At 38.8% G+C, this 16,670-nt stretch overlaps 1 protein-coding gene and 1 non-coding gene across 2 annotated transcripts in view; both read left to right on the top strand.

Annotated features, from left to right (window-relative positions):
- Positions 1-16,670, top strand: part of CD86 (CD86 molecule) — a 76,549-nt gene that overhangs the window by 37,963 nt on the left and 21,916 nt on the right. Inside the window, exons 2-3 of the mRNA XM_004606768.2 lie at positions 3,089-3,138; positions 13,767-14,105. Of these exons, the coding sequence (XP_004606825.2) occupies positions 3,093-3,138; positions 13,767-14,105 (385 nt within the window). The 5' untranslated portion in view covers positions 3,089-3,092. The remainder of the gene's footprint in view (positions 1-3,088; positions 3,139-13,766; positions 14,106-16,670) is intronic.
- On the top strand, positions 1,457-1,581 carry LOC129402629 (small nucleolar RNA ACA64). The gene has a single exon (XR_008628741.1). It is a non-coding gene; the product is annotated as a small nucleolar RNA ACA64 (small nucleolar RNA).

Raw genomic sequence — 16,670 nt, 5'->3', positions numbered from 1 at the left:
GAAGTATGTTAGGCTGTGTAGTGCAGACAGCAAAGTCAGTATCAATGAGAGGAAGTTAAGGGCAGCAGTATCTCACTCAAGGGAAGGGAGAGTTTCCAAATACAGAAGTCAAAAGAGTATTGACTTCCTTTTCAAGGTTAGTACTCTTCCCCACTCTTGAAATACAGGAATTATTTGTCAAAGATTTCCCAGGAACCATGCTGATTTCAAGTAACTATTTGAAGAAAAATGATTTGTTAAATATATGGCAAAAATATATTTTTTACTATTTGATTCTTTACCCCAAAGGGAAAAAGAAGTCTTTAGTTAGGTCAAGAACACTGATTTTTGGTTTGTGAACAATAAAAGATTCCCGCATTAGGTAAGAGTTAGACTCAAATGTTTCCCAAATCTAAGGTTATGTGATAAGTAAGATAGTAATAAAACAGTATGCAGAAATCATATGTAGAACTTTCCAGATTAGTCTATCTTTGATGGTGCCAGCTCTATCCTGAGAAAAAATGTCCAAACTCTAAAACTTATTAAAATCAGTTGAAAAGAGGATGAGAACAATTGGGAGCCAGAATAAAGTTCCTCTAATGAATACTTTCTGTGTGCTTGGGTATCTAAACATGTTTGCAACATGATTGTTGCAACATGAATGCTCCAATTGATTACTAGTTAGTACTGACTTTTTTAATGTAAGAGAGGTCCTACAAATCAATAAAGCAAATAAGAAAAACACCAGAGACTTAAATTTAGAAGTAGGCAAAAGAAATATACAGACAGTACATGAAACAATAAAGATTTGCTCTTATACATTTGAAAAATCATTCATGTTCATAACAAAATTAATTTATTTAAATTTATAGTGAGGGAATAGAAAGATAGTACAAGGAGTAAGGCCCTTGTCTTACATGCACCAACCCAGTTTAATCTCCGGTACTTTTTATGGTCATCTGAGCACCTTGAGGGGTTATTCCTTCCTAAACACAGAGTCAGGAATAACTCTGATCACTGCAGGGTCTGAGCACTAAACCCAAAGTAAATAAGTAAATATTGTAAATATTGTAGTGAAATTAATTGAGGAGATAGCTCTACTGGTAGAGTAGATAACTAGTATTTATGGTGCCCTGAGTTTGAGCTCCAAAATCACATGCTTCCATCCCAGCACCCTTGGATGTTGTCCCAAGCCCCCAGTCTCCACTGAGGGTAAATCCCATGAAAATGACTGCATAAAGTTAGAGTGAAATCCACCTCCCGACATTGAAAGTGATACTATAATAAAGCAGAAAGAAGTGTCGGCTAGCGGAAAATTGGAGCTTTTATGCATTATTAATGGAAACGTTAAATAGTAGAGTTGTATGGAAATTATATAATAGTTCCTCAAAAAACTAAAAATAGAATAACAGATATGATCCAGTAATTTCACTTCTGAGAATATAACCAAAAGAAATGAAAGCAGGGTCTCACAAGTATGGGTGGAAAATCACCTGTGGTTTGATCATGGTCATGGGTCAGAGTTGGCCCTCTGAGCCAGCAGGTCCTCAGCTTATAACACACTCTTTGCTGTGGGGAGGTGAAAGCCAGACTCCAGCAAGGTGCACTACCACCCTCATCGTAGCCTCTGACCTCTGCCCCCTCTTCTATCAAAAAAGCCTCAGAGTTCCAGAGCCCAAGAATACTCATCCTGTACTTCGTGGAGGGGATGCATCTTCCCCAGCTTTTCAATAAAGATGTTCATCAAATATAAAATGCAAAAAAAAATTTCTAACAAATGAATGTAAAAAGAAGTGACTCAAAGAGATATTCCTATACCCCCATTCATAATATTATTCAAAATAGACAAAAAGGTAGAAGTCAATCAAATTCTATCAACAGATAAGTATATGTATATATATATATGCAACCTATATGTCTGTGTACATATATATGGACATATACATATATATGTATATAGGTATGTGTATGGATAGATATGTGTATATGTATGGATAGATATGTATATATACATACATATATATGTATATAAAGACACATACCATTCAGTAACAAAAAAATGGAAAGGAATTTGACACCTGCTACAACTGAACAAAAGTTGTATAATTCCACTTTTATGAGATACCTAAGCAGTCAACATTTTACTGTAAGAACATGCCAATTTTATCCTATTATATTCATTTAGCAATTGGGGTTTCCTCTTCACACTGTCCGCTAAAACCTTAAGGCTAGGGATTGGTGTTGAATTATTATATGCCTAAAACTCAGCTATCACTAACTTTGTAAATCATGTCTCTTTGATAATAATGAAAAAAATTAATCGTTAAGCCAAACTTGAGAATCACACCATGCCCACTGGGTGGATTTTTATGGTAAATATTTAATACTGACTTGCCTGGCTCTGTTTTTATGTTGCTGAATTTGGTTTGCTTTTCACTTGTTTCTGATATTAGTCACTTTTCTTTACTCTGTTCCCCTGTGAGTCAGCCTATAGTCTTTTTAGTCAACATTGGGGTAAGTGAGTGAATCGAATTAGCTTCATTTTAGAAGGCAACAGCATTAAATGCATCCCTGGCTTTTAGAAAGCAGGAGAAGGGGGACTAGAGTTAGTATAACAGGAAAGGTGCTTGCCTTGCAGGTGAACCTGCATTCAATTCCAGCATCCCACATGGTTCCCAGGGGCTGCCAGGAGTGATCCCTGAACACAGAGCCAGGAGATAGTCATGAACATCAAATGGTGTGCCCCTTCCCCTATAGAAAAGAAATGGAGGGGCTGGAGCAATAGCACAGAAGGTAGGGCATTTGCCTTGCACGCAGGCAACCCAGGTTCTATTTCCAGCATCCCATATGGTCCCCTGAGCACCACCAGGAGTAATTCCTGTGTGCAGAGCCAGGAATAACCCCTGTGCTGCAGCCCAATCGCATGACTCAATTGTTGAGAAAGTTAAGCCGTGTGTATCTATGGAGCGAGGATAAGGAAATCACTCTGGGGAGCACACAGCAAAATGTCTGCCACACACAGGCATCTATGAATCCAAGCACCATTTTTTATTTTTTGGTTTTTTATTTCACTCTCTAATCAAGTTTCTCTTTTCCTTTTTAAATCTAGCACTATGGGACTGTATAAAATTCTCCTTGTGATCTTCCTCCAGATATATGGTAAGAAACTTTCAACTTTGTACTGTCTCCTGATAAACTGAGCACTATAAGCCTGGGTCTGAAACCTGGGTTTTACTCACTTTGTATATTACCCACATAGCACAAGAGCACATGCACAAGTAAGCCCTTCCTGGGAAAGCAAGCAGTGCCAGGTTTGAGAACAGGTAGATCTGCTCGTGGCCTGGAGCCCTACCCCTACCCCTCTGAGCTTCCTCCTCCTAGGTTATCCCATTCCCTCTGTCTTAAATGAGAGAATGGCCTAGAGGTGCTAGTGCTTGTGCTGTACTCATACTCTCTTCTGGTTTCTGTTTCATTTCTCGCATTCTCAGGTTTTAGGAAATAACTGGTGGGCTTTAAAAGTCTCATTCCTTTAGGGAACATTCATAATATTTCCACTTTTCTATCCCAGGCCTTTTCCACCAGCCTACCCCACTCCCACCCTCCAATATCATTGTTGACTCTGCTTACCAACAGAATTAGGAAACTCAGATCTATTATCTCCTCCAGTCACCTTCAACTACAAACATCAGCTCATTTACAAGCGAATGAAACTGAGCCTGAGGGCTTCTCACTGCCCAGCTCCTTGCCAAAGCCTTCCTCAGGACCTCCTAAGAGGACCTAGCAAAGTGGTCTTCTGTTTTGGTAAAAATTTTATTAGGTCATTTAACCATACTAAGATTCCTGACTCCAATGTGACTTTTCTATTAGGTCTTCTTCCTTGAAATTTTGCAGTAGCCCTGGCTGGAGCGATAGCACTGCAGGTAGGGGGGTTGCCTTGCACACGGCAGACCTGGGTTCGATTCCTCCACCCCTCATGAAGAGCCCAGAAAGCTACTGAGATATCTTGCCTGCATGGCAGAGCCTGGCAAGCTCCCTGTGGCATATTTGATATGCCAAAAACAGTAACAAGTCTCACAACGGAGATGTTACTGGTGCCCGCTTGAGCAAATCGATGAACAATGGGATGACAGTGATACAGTGATTGCAGTAGCCATGGGTATTTTGTATTTGAATTCTTTATTTTTTTTCTTTCAGACTTTTTTTTTTTGGTGTGCGTACGGTGTGGGTGAGGGGTTCAAAGCAGTGCTCAGGAGTGTCCAGGGGCCCATTTTGGCAATTTTGTGCCAACTGGACAGTCAGTTCAGTACTAGGGTCTGAAGACATGGTGCCACTTGGTCCCTGCAGTGCTGAGAATCCCCTGGATTACCCTGTGGTGCACCAGGGCTTTCAGGGTCACCCATGATGGTAATGGAGCCAGACTCCTGGGCTGTACCGGAGATGTTTAGGGAATCATGAGGAGCAGGTGATTGAAATGGGGCTGGCTGCAGGCCAGGCAGGTGCCTTAACCCCTGTCACTATCTCTCTGCCCTTGAAGTCTATATTTTTCAGAGATTGTCCCCACACCACCTCCACAAGGTAGCATCATCAGGCGTCACAAAACTCATATCTTCCCTGTTGACTGCTCCACTCATGGGTTTTGTTTCTTCATCTGTAAACTGGGCTTGGCTGAGGTCCCTGCCTCACATCATGTGTCTTGATGCATTTGATTTTTCCTGATCTACCACTTCCTGGGGCTTATTTTCCCACCCTTGGTACCAAGAGAGACGCCATCTCAGTCCTGGTGTGAGACATACAGGAAAGGGAAACTGAACAAGATGTTTGGCTATATGGCGTGCAGGCTGCCACCGACTAGCAGGCCCAACCATAGTTCCTCTCCTCAGATGGCCACAAGCCTGGCCCTTTGTCCTCAAGCTGGCCTGTGAGAGTTGAGGAATCTGGCGCTGAGGGAGACAAGCTCCCTTCAGCCAAAGCTAGCTGGGCTGCTTCCTGCCTAGCACCTTAAAGCCTGTTGAGTCCATGACTGTGAAGTCTATAGATGTGCTCATCAATTACTTTACTAATTCATGAATTAACAGTAGATGTGTCACCTCTCATAATCAATGCTTGCTGCCTTAGCTCCTGGGGAGGTAAAGGTATGTGTGAACAGTAACAGAAGTGAAAAGAGGGTAAGAACATTATCTTTCTCTGGAGAACATCCAGCAGGAGCTCCTTCCCATTCCTCTAAGAAGATTATTTATATGACAAGTAACAACTACATTGTCCCAGGTACTGCACCAAGTGCTTTTTATTAACCACTTTTTATTTATATCAGTTAATAATTTAATATAAAAATAAATATCTGATTTAGGTCATATTATGATTAGACATTTTACAAATGTGATAACAGAAGCTCAGAGAAGTTAAATGATTGGTCCAAAACTAAGAAAGTTGAAAAGTGCAGGAACTTGGATTCATACCCAGCAGTGCAATCTACTCATTTAGCCTTCTTGTTAAACTGCTTCTCCTAATTCTGGATAGTGTATCATCCATAAATTGTAGAATTTGTTCCTTGTGGACAGAACAAGTTTGGTAGATAATGTCACTCTGCAAGTTCACCAGTTCCCCACCAGTACATTTTCCATCTTCCCTGAAGCTGACATCTCAAATGTTCCTAAAACTTGAGCCCTAGCCCTTCTTATCATAGTGGTAAGTCAAGCTCTTAAGACTTGAGTGAGTAGAAAGGGGGAAAAAGGCAGAGAAAATATTTTTCAGAAAATAGTAAAGATACCGTTTTCCCCCAAACTTCCTGATCCTATATAAAGAAACTGGGTAAAATTGAGAAACACTATTAAAATCAGCCTAGGTGTCTCTCTTGTCCTTATGTACCCTTTGCCATTGCTTTTTAGCTCATGAGAAGACAGCCATCAATGTTAAAGCCTTAAATTCAATTCCCCCAAATGGCTTGAGGTGTCTTGTGGAATCAGCTCTCCCTTTTGGGGCAGTACAGATTTAAAGTGGGATAGGAAAATAGTGACACTTAATCAGAAGGTAAATTCACACACTATTAAAAAACACAGCAACAAAAAAATTTCATTAAAAATGTTATTATCATTTAGGTAATGTGGTTACAGTGGTGTTAAAATTTATGGCTTTATGGCTTTTATGTGCTAGTTACTGAGCCACATAACCACTAAAGAGCACATAACCTTCCAGGAATTGTCTCTATGTTACCTCTAGTCTTTTTTAAATAATAAAAAGAATATATTTGAATTCAATCTTTCTTTTCCTCTGTTTACTGGGCTGTTGAGCTGTGACCTGACTGGCTGGCAGTCGAAGTGAGAACAGAGATGCATTTGACCCAGATAATTAACAGCAAAAATTCAGGGCTAGATAATTCATTCAATGAGATATAAAATACTACAATGAAATAATTTTGTTTTATTTTCTATCTTCTTGCTGCTCCGCATTCTTTTTTCTGACCTCCCCTAGACAGGAAAATTAGATTCTGAAGTTGCTATCCTGTCCTCAAGGCTAAAATCTGTTGGGAATATAAAGATCAAAAGGACAACTAACCTTGAAGAACAGGTGGCAACATGTGCTTTATATTTATAAAGAATTTCTAAGCGCTACATACACACAGAGGCACCGCAACCATCAAGTTCTGTTTGCTGCTAACCCAACTGTTACATAATATTCCCAAGCTGGAGCTAAAGTGCCAACTAGAAATCAATTAATCTATATTGAGAAGATATAATTTTTCTAGTTTGATTTTTTGATAGCTGTTCTCTTACTGTTTGAGAGTTCTCTGAGTCCCAGAACTTCCTGTTTCTTTTGAACATTATCTTTCCTTCACTTTATCTACTTAAAGTATTATTGGGGATATTTTTCACAAAATTGTGAAGAATATCACAATTGCCTTGCCCTGTGCTCTTCCTTCCTTCCTTCCTTCCTTCCTTCCTTCCTTCCTTCCTTCCTTCCTTCCTTCCTTTCTTTCTTTCTTTCTTTCTTTCTTTCTTTCTTTCTTTCTTTCTCTCCCTTCCTTCCCTCCTTCCTCCCTCCCTCCCTCCCTCCCTCCCTCCTTTCTTTCTTTCTTTCTTTCTTTCTTTCTTTCTTTCTTTCTTTCTTTCTTTCTTTCTTTCTTTCTTTCTTTCTTTCTTTCTTTCTTTCTTTCTTTCTTTCTTTCTTTCTTTCCTTCTTTCTTTCTTTCTTTCTCTACTTCTCTCTTTCTTTCTTCCTTTCTTTTTTGGTTTTAAAGTCACATCCAGCTGTGCTCAGGGTTTACTCCTGGCTCTGCAAACTGAGATCACTCCTGACAGTGCTTGGGCCAGTGGCCTGCCTACTATATTATCTCTCCCTTCAAACTTTATTTCTGAATTTTATGGAAATGTTCACAGTCCTCCACTTTGCTGCCTCTGCACCAGATTTTTGCAAGTTCCTACCTGGATGGTTACCTGGACATTGTATTTATATAATCATCTTGGGGGACCATATGGGGTACCAGGGATCAAACCCAGGTCAGTGTCATATAAGCCAAATAGCCAGTGGCCTGCCCCTGCACCAGAATTTTGCAAGTTCCTACCTGTCACAAAAAGGAAAGTTCCTCCCCAGAAACTGTCAGGGCTCTGTAATTGGCCTAAAACTTCACACGAATATTTTTAAATCAGGAACTATAAGCCTTAGGAGAGATGTCCAGTAACAAAATATAGCATATTAAGTCAAATCATCATAAAAATACCGTTATTTAAAAGTAAGTACAAGGAATAGAGATTGACAAGGATGCTATCTTCACCTGTCTGGTCATAGAAAAATACCTCGGAAGTAGCATGGTGAGAGACCTGTATGAAGGGAAAGAATAACTATGAGATTACCTGGAAAAGAGTTTTCTAGATAGAAGAAAACATTTGAGGAAGGGGGAAGAATGGTAAGTAGGTACACATTACAGAGGCCGAATTAAATGTGAAGGGAAATGATAGATTTGTGAGGTTACCAGGTTGAAAGATTGAATTACAGTATCCAGGAACACTCAATCATTAAGTTATAAGAACAAATATATAGAGCAAAAGTAGAATGTTAGGGTGACTTCTATGCAATGGGACAAGTTTAATGACTTTTCTAGAAATATATATATTTATAAATATATATAAATTTATATATAAATATATACTATAGCTGTGTATATGCTAGCTATCACACATGCATAACTGTTTGTGGTTAAATTAGTTAAACTTAAATAAGAATAAAAACATATGAGCCAGAGAGATAGTACAGGGGCTAAGACTCTTACCTTGCATTCTGCTGATCCTAGTTCGATCCCTGGCATCTTCATATAGTCCCTCAAGCACTGCAAGGAGTGATCACTGAGGACAGAGTCAAGTAAGAGTAAACCTTAAGTTTTTCAGTGTTCTGGCTCCCCGCCACAAAAATAATTTAAATGTTGTTTACCAGTCACATTAACTACTTACCAAGTATTCAATGCCACAGTGGTTGATGGTTACCATATAGTCAGTGCAGACAAACATTTCCATCATTCCAGAGTTCTGTACTGAAGTATAGGGTCTAGACTATAGAACTGAGGGTTTGCTGTAGTCAAAGAACAGACATAGGTGGAATGATCAAGAGTAAATTTTGTAGGAAACTATCCTGGTATCTTGCAGATAGAGATAAATACTTTGAGGTTTAAGATTCACTGTTCTTGGTACTAAAGTCTAGCATTATGTCATAGGAGAGAGAATTGCTAAAGATTTGAAAGTGGGGTTGAGGAGTAGGACATACCTGGCTATGTTCAGGGCTTACTCCAAACTCTATTCAGGGATCACTCCTGGTGGTGCTCAAGGGACCATGTGAAGTGCCAGGGATTGAATCAGCATCAACCACACAAGCAAGTACCCTAAACACTGAACTATCTCTCTGGCCCAATTAACAAAGACCTTTGAAGAGAAGAAAATAAGAAATACTCTCAGGTAAATTTCTCAGTAAACTTATCCATGTTGATGTCTCCAAAACTGGTAGTAATAACTGATTGAAAAGAAATATTTTGCATCTAGTGCTGAAATCTTCAGTACATAAGGTAGTGACAAATGATAATAGCAAACAGCAATGAGAGAGAGAGGGACATCTCAAAAAGAAAAAGAACTTTATTCAATTCCCTGTGAAGTGTGATAAAATAAGCAATAGCTAGGGGAAAGTAACCATCCTTTAAGAAGTCAGATTTCAAGGGAAGCATACCCTGAGGAAAATCTTTTTTCTTTTGCTTTGTTTTTTTGTTTGGGGACCACATCAGGTGGTGCTCAGGGCTTACTCCTGTCTCTGCACTCAAGGATCACTCCTGGCAAGGCTCGTGGAACCATATGTGGTAGCAGGGATCAAACATAGATCAGCCATGTATGTGCAAGATAAGTGCCCTACCAGGAGATTGCTCCATAGCTGGAAGCCTGCCCCATTATTGGAGGGGAGAAAGCAGCTGAAATTGAGAAGGAATCACTAAGAATATGATGGCTGGAGGAATTGATTGGGATGGAGATGTGTGCTGAAAGTAGATAATGGACCAAACATGATAACCTCTGAGTATCTGTATTCCAAACCATAATGCCCAAAAGTAGAGAGAAAGTATGGGGAATATTGTCTGCCATGGAGGCAGGGAGAGGGTGGTAAAGGGGGTGTATACTGGGGAGATTGGTGGTTGGGAATGTGCACTGGTGGAGGGATGGGTGTTTGATCATTGTGTGATTGTAACCCAAACATGAAAGCTTGTAACGATCTCACAGTGATTCAATAAAAAAAAAATTTTTTTTAAAGAAAGATAAGTGCCCTACATACTTTATCACCTCTCAGGCTGCCATTGTGGAAAATCTTTGGGGAAAATATTGAGAAAATAGAAAAGTTCATTATAATAAAAAATACACTTCCAAAGGACCTGGTAAGACTTTGTAAGACATTAAACAAAATAAAGAAAATTCAAGAGTGTAGAGAAACAGAATAACACTAAGAAAATGAATTTAGGTTAGTGATCCCCGAGACTAAAGTTCAAGGTGGGGTACTATATCTCACAAGGTTATCAGACTGTAGTTTTTGTGTGACATACGAGCAATAATTTCAAAGAGGTATCTTTTGAAACAAATTCTTGAGCTGATTAGAAATGCACCCAGGTGGATTCTAATATTTAGCTCCAAACATCATCATAACAATCTATGCTCACTATATCTAGATTACTTTTTACTATCTAAATGCTCAGGAAGACAATCAATGCTTACCCACCAGTAGTGCCATAGTTAGTCTAATGCTTGGGTGCTCTAAAATCTGGGTTTAAGATAGGAAAAGCTGTGCTTCTCTCTTGAACATGTGGCTTGCTTGCCTCTGTCTCTTTGCTTGCTGGCTGGCTTGCCCTCTCAAGGCCATTGAACATATATCTGCACGGCTCTTTCTCCTTTTTGTTCATCCTAGAGAAGCCCTTATTCTCTCTTGAACATGTGTTTTCTCTTTTTCTTTCCCCTCACATCTTTCCAAGAAAATTTTGCCTGCTTCACTATAAAAATAAATAAATAAATGTTAAAAATGAATAGGGGAAGCTTTGAAGATGTTTAGAGAAAACAGATCTTGAACTTATTCTTCCCCAAATAGCCCAAAAGGGGATTAGCATGCGTAGCTCTGAGTCATAGTAGGGAAGCCAGTTGTTGGTGAGGAGCTCTGGAGTGTAAATTGTGAAATACTTTCAGTTCCACTCAAAATGGGTTTCAGAGTGATGTTCAAGGCAGGGAGGGAGGTGGGTGGGCTTGAGAATGAGGGCTAGAAATACATGTTTTTTAATCATTACTTTCTCTGCTCTGCTCTGGAGGCAGCAGTGATTTTCTAGTAGAGCTATTCAGACTGATCTCCTGCTGATTTGCAGATTCTTGCTCAAGAGGCCTTTGTTAGAGTCAGAGCAGTTCTGATCTAGGTGAAGCAGCACCTTTAGCTCACAGGCCACACTCACTGTTAGTGGCTGAGAAGGGGGCAGTGGGATGGGTGGAAGAAAAAGGCCTTATTATGTTGTGAGAAGGAGCTTGGATCACACAAGTTGGAAGTATTTTAAGTGAAGACAGTGGGAGGGAAGAAGAGAGGTATTGTGAGGCTCTGCAGAAAAACAACCATAAATCAAGAAAACACATGACAGGAGAGAACTGAGGTTATAAGAGCATGTGAATGGGGGTTGAAAAGTCAGGATTGTGGGATAGGAAGGAACCCATGAACTTTGAACTCTGGTGGAGGAGTGTTAGCACCAACCAAACTTTTTTAGTACTAAGATGAAGTACAACTTAAATCAGCATCCAAATCTTCTCACAGAGGCATGGGATTATTATAAATTTTGGAACCACTTTTACCCTCCATTAAGCATAGACTGGTTTTACAATAGAAGTCAGTGGTGGGTGTAGTTTGGTAATATTGTACCCCTAAAACCTATAAAAACATATATTCTTGTAAATCAATGTTACATCAATTAAAAAAGGAGAGATAGAAGTAAATGCTGAAGTCATTTTAAGACCCTGAGCCCATAGCTGACTACTGAGTAATAATAGTTCACTCCTAACTGTCAGAATTTTCAACTGGGCATTTGGTTTCTCCATTATGTCATTTACTCTATGTCATTTACTTTATGACAGATAAAAACCACAACGAGTTTCCCCAGAGGTAGTTTCTAAATATGTTTACAGTAGGTGGCACTCTTGCATTATTATTCAGTGTTTGGCAAAGGTGTAGCAGCAGAAATTTCAGGATGGCCTTGTAAGGTGATTACTGATACAGTAAACCTTCCTGCTTGGGTATCTGGATATATTTTTCCATCTCTAGTTAATAATATAAGAGTGCAGCCTGTATATATAGAATCATATGTATATGGTCCTGCATGTTATACTTTTAATTTTTTTCCTTAGTTTTAGTGAGTGTAATATAGCCAGCAACAATTCAAACTCATGTCAGCCTTCACTAACACCTGGAATCCCCTTAGAAGACCCCTGAATTATGTGTTCTCACTGGACCAGTGTATAAACAACTCATTTTTGCCAAGTGTATGCCATTGTTGATCCTTCTACTCCCTCTTATAAGAAAAACCCATTATCAAAAAGTGTAATTACTCCAACCACTTTCCCTAAGAGTACCTAGAACTCCTCTCACCTCACACAACAACCAACTTCCCTGTTCCTCCTTAATGTAAATTCTTTTACCACAATTATGAATGATGTAGCTTTATTTAGATAACACACCAAAAAAAAAAAACTTCCCCCTAAGTGGAATTTAATTTCATATTAATTAAGAAACAGCATTTCCCTCCTCACTCTGCACTTTTCAAAATGACTATGTGATTTATTGGCCAAATAGTAAGGATTTCTGTGACCCAGGATAGATCATGCAAAATTTCCATTATCAATTACAATGACAGCCTAAGTTGGCCCATATCTTTTCCACCAATTCCAATGTTGAAAGCCTTTCTCTGAACTCTGCCAAGTTTTAAAAATTTTAGGGGCAATGCAAATTGGGAAGAGCAAGTTTGTGGTACCAGGTATTTCCCCAATATTCCTAAAGCACATCTTCACCTTTCTACCTCTGATTCATTTCCAGTATTTCATTCATATGCTTTACATGGTCTCAGGCTATCACAATCCCAAAACAATCACTGTATCTCTCCAATTCTCGTTTTGATTCATAAAACAGCTTAGAGGTTACTGAGCATAGAGACTTCGGTTGATTGCTATTTCCAAATAGATTTATTAGTTTATTTGCTTGTTTACTTTTCTAGTGGATACACTTAGCAGTGGTAGAAGAGACAGAATCTCTTCTTAGAGTCTGGCTCAAATATCTGTAGTGTTTGGGGGCCACAGGGGGGCCCTCAGTACTGGGGATTAAACTCAGAATCCTGTACTTACTAAGCATGTATCTTTGGCTTAGGTATTATCCTAGTCCTATTTTATATCATTGGAATAGTTGACTATGAAACTACCAGTTATTAAGATAACTCTAGAAAGAGAACTGTTTGAATTTCAAAGATCGTATATAGTGTGATCCCTAAATACTAAGACATAATGAAAGGAGGAGAGGAGAATAATTTAATTTGTCCTCATTATCAGAAAGTTTTTTTATTACAGCAGGCCAAGGAATAAAGAAAGATTTTTGTAATGGTGTAGAAATAACTTCTACACCATGGGTTAACTGTTATGGAGCCCATAATAGCTGGAGTGAAAACAATCAACTTTAACATTATCCAAAGGTAATAGCTGGGCAAATGAGTTTTCCCTCTACTGGGATTTAAATTTACAAAACCATTAAGACTGGGGAATGCCTCAGAACATTTAGTCCACTCTTTCATTAAACAAGTAAGAAAACCGATCCTCGGAAAAGTTGCAATTTGTACACCACACAATTGATAAGCAGTTCAGTGAAGGCAAACGCCCCATTGTCCTGGACCCAGAGATGCAGCTCAGTGACAGAGAGATTGCATTTGCTGTGCGCATGTGTGAGAAAAAGAACTCAACCCCCAGTATCCACCCATGTTGCATCAGACTATGATCCCACTGACTCTACTAGTGTGATCCTCAGCACCACAACCAAGTGTATGACCTCTAAGACACAACAATAACAAAATAAAGGAAAGTTGGAGAGTTCCACTCTTCAAGATGCTGTGATAGGCACAGTTTGAATTTGACATGTACTTCTTCAGTAGCTTTACTGGAGAAACAGCGCTGGGTATTATGGAAAAAATTAAAATATGGCTGCCTGTGTATATTTTTGTTTTCTCCTCTTTTATATCCTCCTCTAAGCTCGATCTTTCCTTTCTTTAGGTATTTTTGGCACCATGACAAGTCTGGTATATTTCAATGAGACGGGAAAACTGTTCTGTAACTTTCCAAACTCCCAGAACTTAAGCTGGAATGAACTAGTAATATTTTGGCAGGACCAAGATATGCTGGTTCTGTTTGACCTTCTCCAAGGCATTGAGCAACCAAAGTCTGTCAATTCCAAATATAAGGGTCGCACAAGCTTCGACCGGGACAGCTGGACCCTGAAACTTCACAACGTTCAAATCCAAGACAAGGGCACATATACATGTTTTATCCATCATAAAAAACCTGGAGGAATGATCCCCCTCTTCCAGATGAACTCAGAACTCTCAGTGCGTGGTATGTAGTCAATGTCATGTTCATATGTTTCTCATGTTAGACTATAATTGGCAGAGAAACTTTGGTGAGGACATGAACGGGCTTTAGAAGAAGGCAGAGAACAGTCATTTCCGGGGAGTTCATTTGAAGGAACATAGGATTTGAGTGCAGGGAACCAAAAATCCTTTGTATTTTTTATAATTGTTTCTGAAAGATCAGTTGAAAACTGTGTTATGGCAAATTAGAACAAACTGAGCAAAGGTCATATCGCTAAGTAATTTAAGCATCACTATTTCTGTAACAATATAGACCTCAAATCTCTTTTACATTCATTTTCTGCTTTGGTCTAAGATTTCTTACCCAATTAATCTTTGCCTGAATCTCCTAGCAAAGCTGACAACTGACTGATTTGGGTTTTTTCTTCAAGCTCTTAGATAATACATATGAATTATTGGTTGCCCATCCATGGGTCTAGTAGAGAGTAGACCAATGCACATAGCCCACGCACATAGCCCATAAACTGGCAAACCAGCAACTCTTTTTTAGACATTTGTAAATGTTACTACAAATTTCTTTTGGTTGTAATACAGTAATTGGACAGTAGACCAATGCACATAGCCCATGCACATAGCCCATAAACTGGCAAACCAGCAACTCTTTTTTAGACATTTGTAAATGTTACTACAAATTTCTTTTGGTTGTAATACAGTAATTTTTTTTCATGTTGCTGCATACTTTGGTTAATTTTAACATACAAAGATGTATGTAATGCCAAGTATTAATCAAAAGGATAAAAAACAATATGATACATAAATAAGTAGGATATAAAACTGGCTTCTTTTATTCAAAATATTAGTAAGGGTCCTATAGGATACAGTAAAGCTTGCCAGACTTAGAAGAAAAGGATTGAAGTTATGTTCCTACCAGGTACGAACTATTGCATGTATCAAATGTCTATTCCTTCTTATTTAAAAGAGAAAATTATTATCTACTTAATTAACCCAAGGAAAGATACTAGGTTATTGTGTGTTTGGTATTATTATGAATATAACTACTATAAACATTCATGAACAACTTGTTCCTCTCTTTTTCTTTTTTATTTCTTTATTTCCCACCACCAGGGGGACTACTCCTGATGGTGCTCAGGGCTTAATACTGGCTCTGTTCTCAGAGATCACTCCTGGAGGGGCTTGAGGGACTATTTTGTGATGCCCAGGATTCAACTTGTTTGGCCCCTGAAAAAGTTTTATGCGTGAGTGTAGGTTTTGATTTATGTAGCGCAGTTTCCTGTGTATAGAATTACTAGATGCAGATTAATTTTTTGGCAAAGCTAGAAATGACAGATCAATTTCAACAGAGACATAAATAGTAACAGAATGAGGTATTGCTTTCTTTAGGAACTGTGTAATTCAAAGTTGGCTGCAGGACTTTGGTGACATTTAGCCAAATGCTAGATCACTGTTTTAGATGTACAGCCAGATACCACTGGGATCTGGTGTATTTCAGGTGGAACACAGTGTGTTTCAGGAGGAACACAGACAATAATTTTTAAAAACAGCTTTATTTTAATATATACTTTAGAAAAAATATAGGTAATTTTTCAACCTATAATTTCATAGATATTGCTGAGATATGAGGCTACAGTAGGTTAACTCCATATTCTACAGATCACCTGTAGGACAAGCAAATGTTTACATAGAACATTGATTTAGCAAAACTTGTGAGGATAGCGTGCAAACCACTGTATTTTTAGAAACAATATATTCAATAATAAACTTTTAGTATATAGAACTTGAAAACTACCTACTAATTATAGAATAAATTTGAAATTTGGCTGACTAAAAGAGGTATGTGCCAGAGGTCTACTAATAAAAATCTGAATAGGCAGGGACTGCAGAGATAGTGCAGAAGGTAAGTATTTGCCTGTATGTAGCTGACCAAGGTTTGATCCCCAGAACCACAGATGGTCCCCTTAGTGCCGCTGGAATGATCCTTGAGTGAAAAGTCAGGAATAAGCTATGGACACAGCTGGGTATTCTCCCTTCCCCCATCACAGGAAAAATATCTGAATGCCAAACTAAAGTCAGGAAGACCATACTTTTTTTTTCTTTTTGGGTCACACCGGGCGACGCTCAAGGGTTACTTCTGGCTCTGCACTCAGGAATCACTCCTGACCATACTTTTTAATGTCATATATTCTTTCCAAAAACGTCTGATTTTGATCTTCATAGGATAGAATGGAAACAAAAGTTCAGTCCAAAACCAGTATTCTGAATTTCTAGACTGAACCCAAAACCTACACCCTCTAATTTCCCATCACCCTGTTTAGGTAGAAACCAAAATGTGACCCAGAGCATGCCACTTTCTGTTGGGATATTTGACTCAATTTAACCCTTTCTGCTTGTTAGCCTGGCAAGCAAAATGTGCTCCATGGAATACTGGGTCCTAAAGTCAAAACACTTTCTAGCTAACTTCCTAGAACAGAAGCTTTATTTTAAAACTTCAGTTAATGCAGTCTCAGTACTCCTGTTGCTTAAATCCCCCAAAGCCCCTTCACACATGGACAGGGAGATAGTACAGGGGTTA

This window comes from Sorex araneus, chromosome 2 (genome assembly GCF_027595985.1).
Source record: "Sorex araneus isolate mSorAra2 chromosome 2, mSorAra2.pri, whole genome shotgun sequence".
Taxonomy (NCBI): Eukaryota; Metazoa; Chordata; class Mammalia; order Eulipotyphla; family Soricidae; genus Sorex; species Sorex araneus.
The sequence above is the reverse complement of the archived record's forward strand: the minus strand, read 5'-3'. Positions and strand labels throughout refer to the sequence as shown.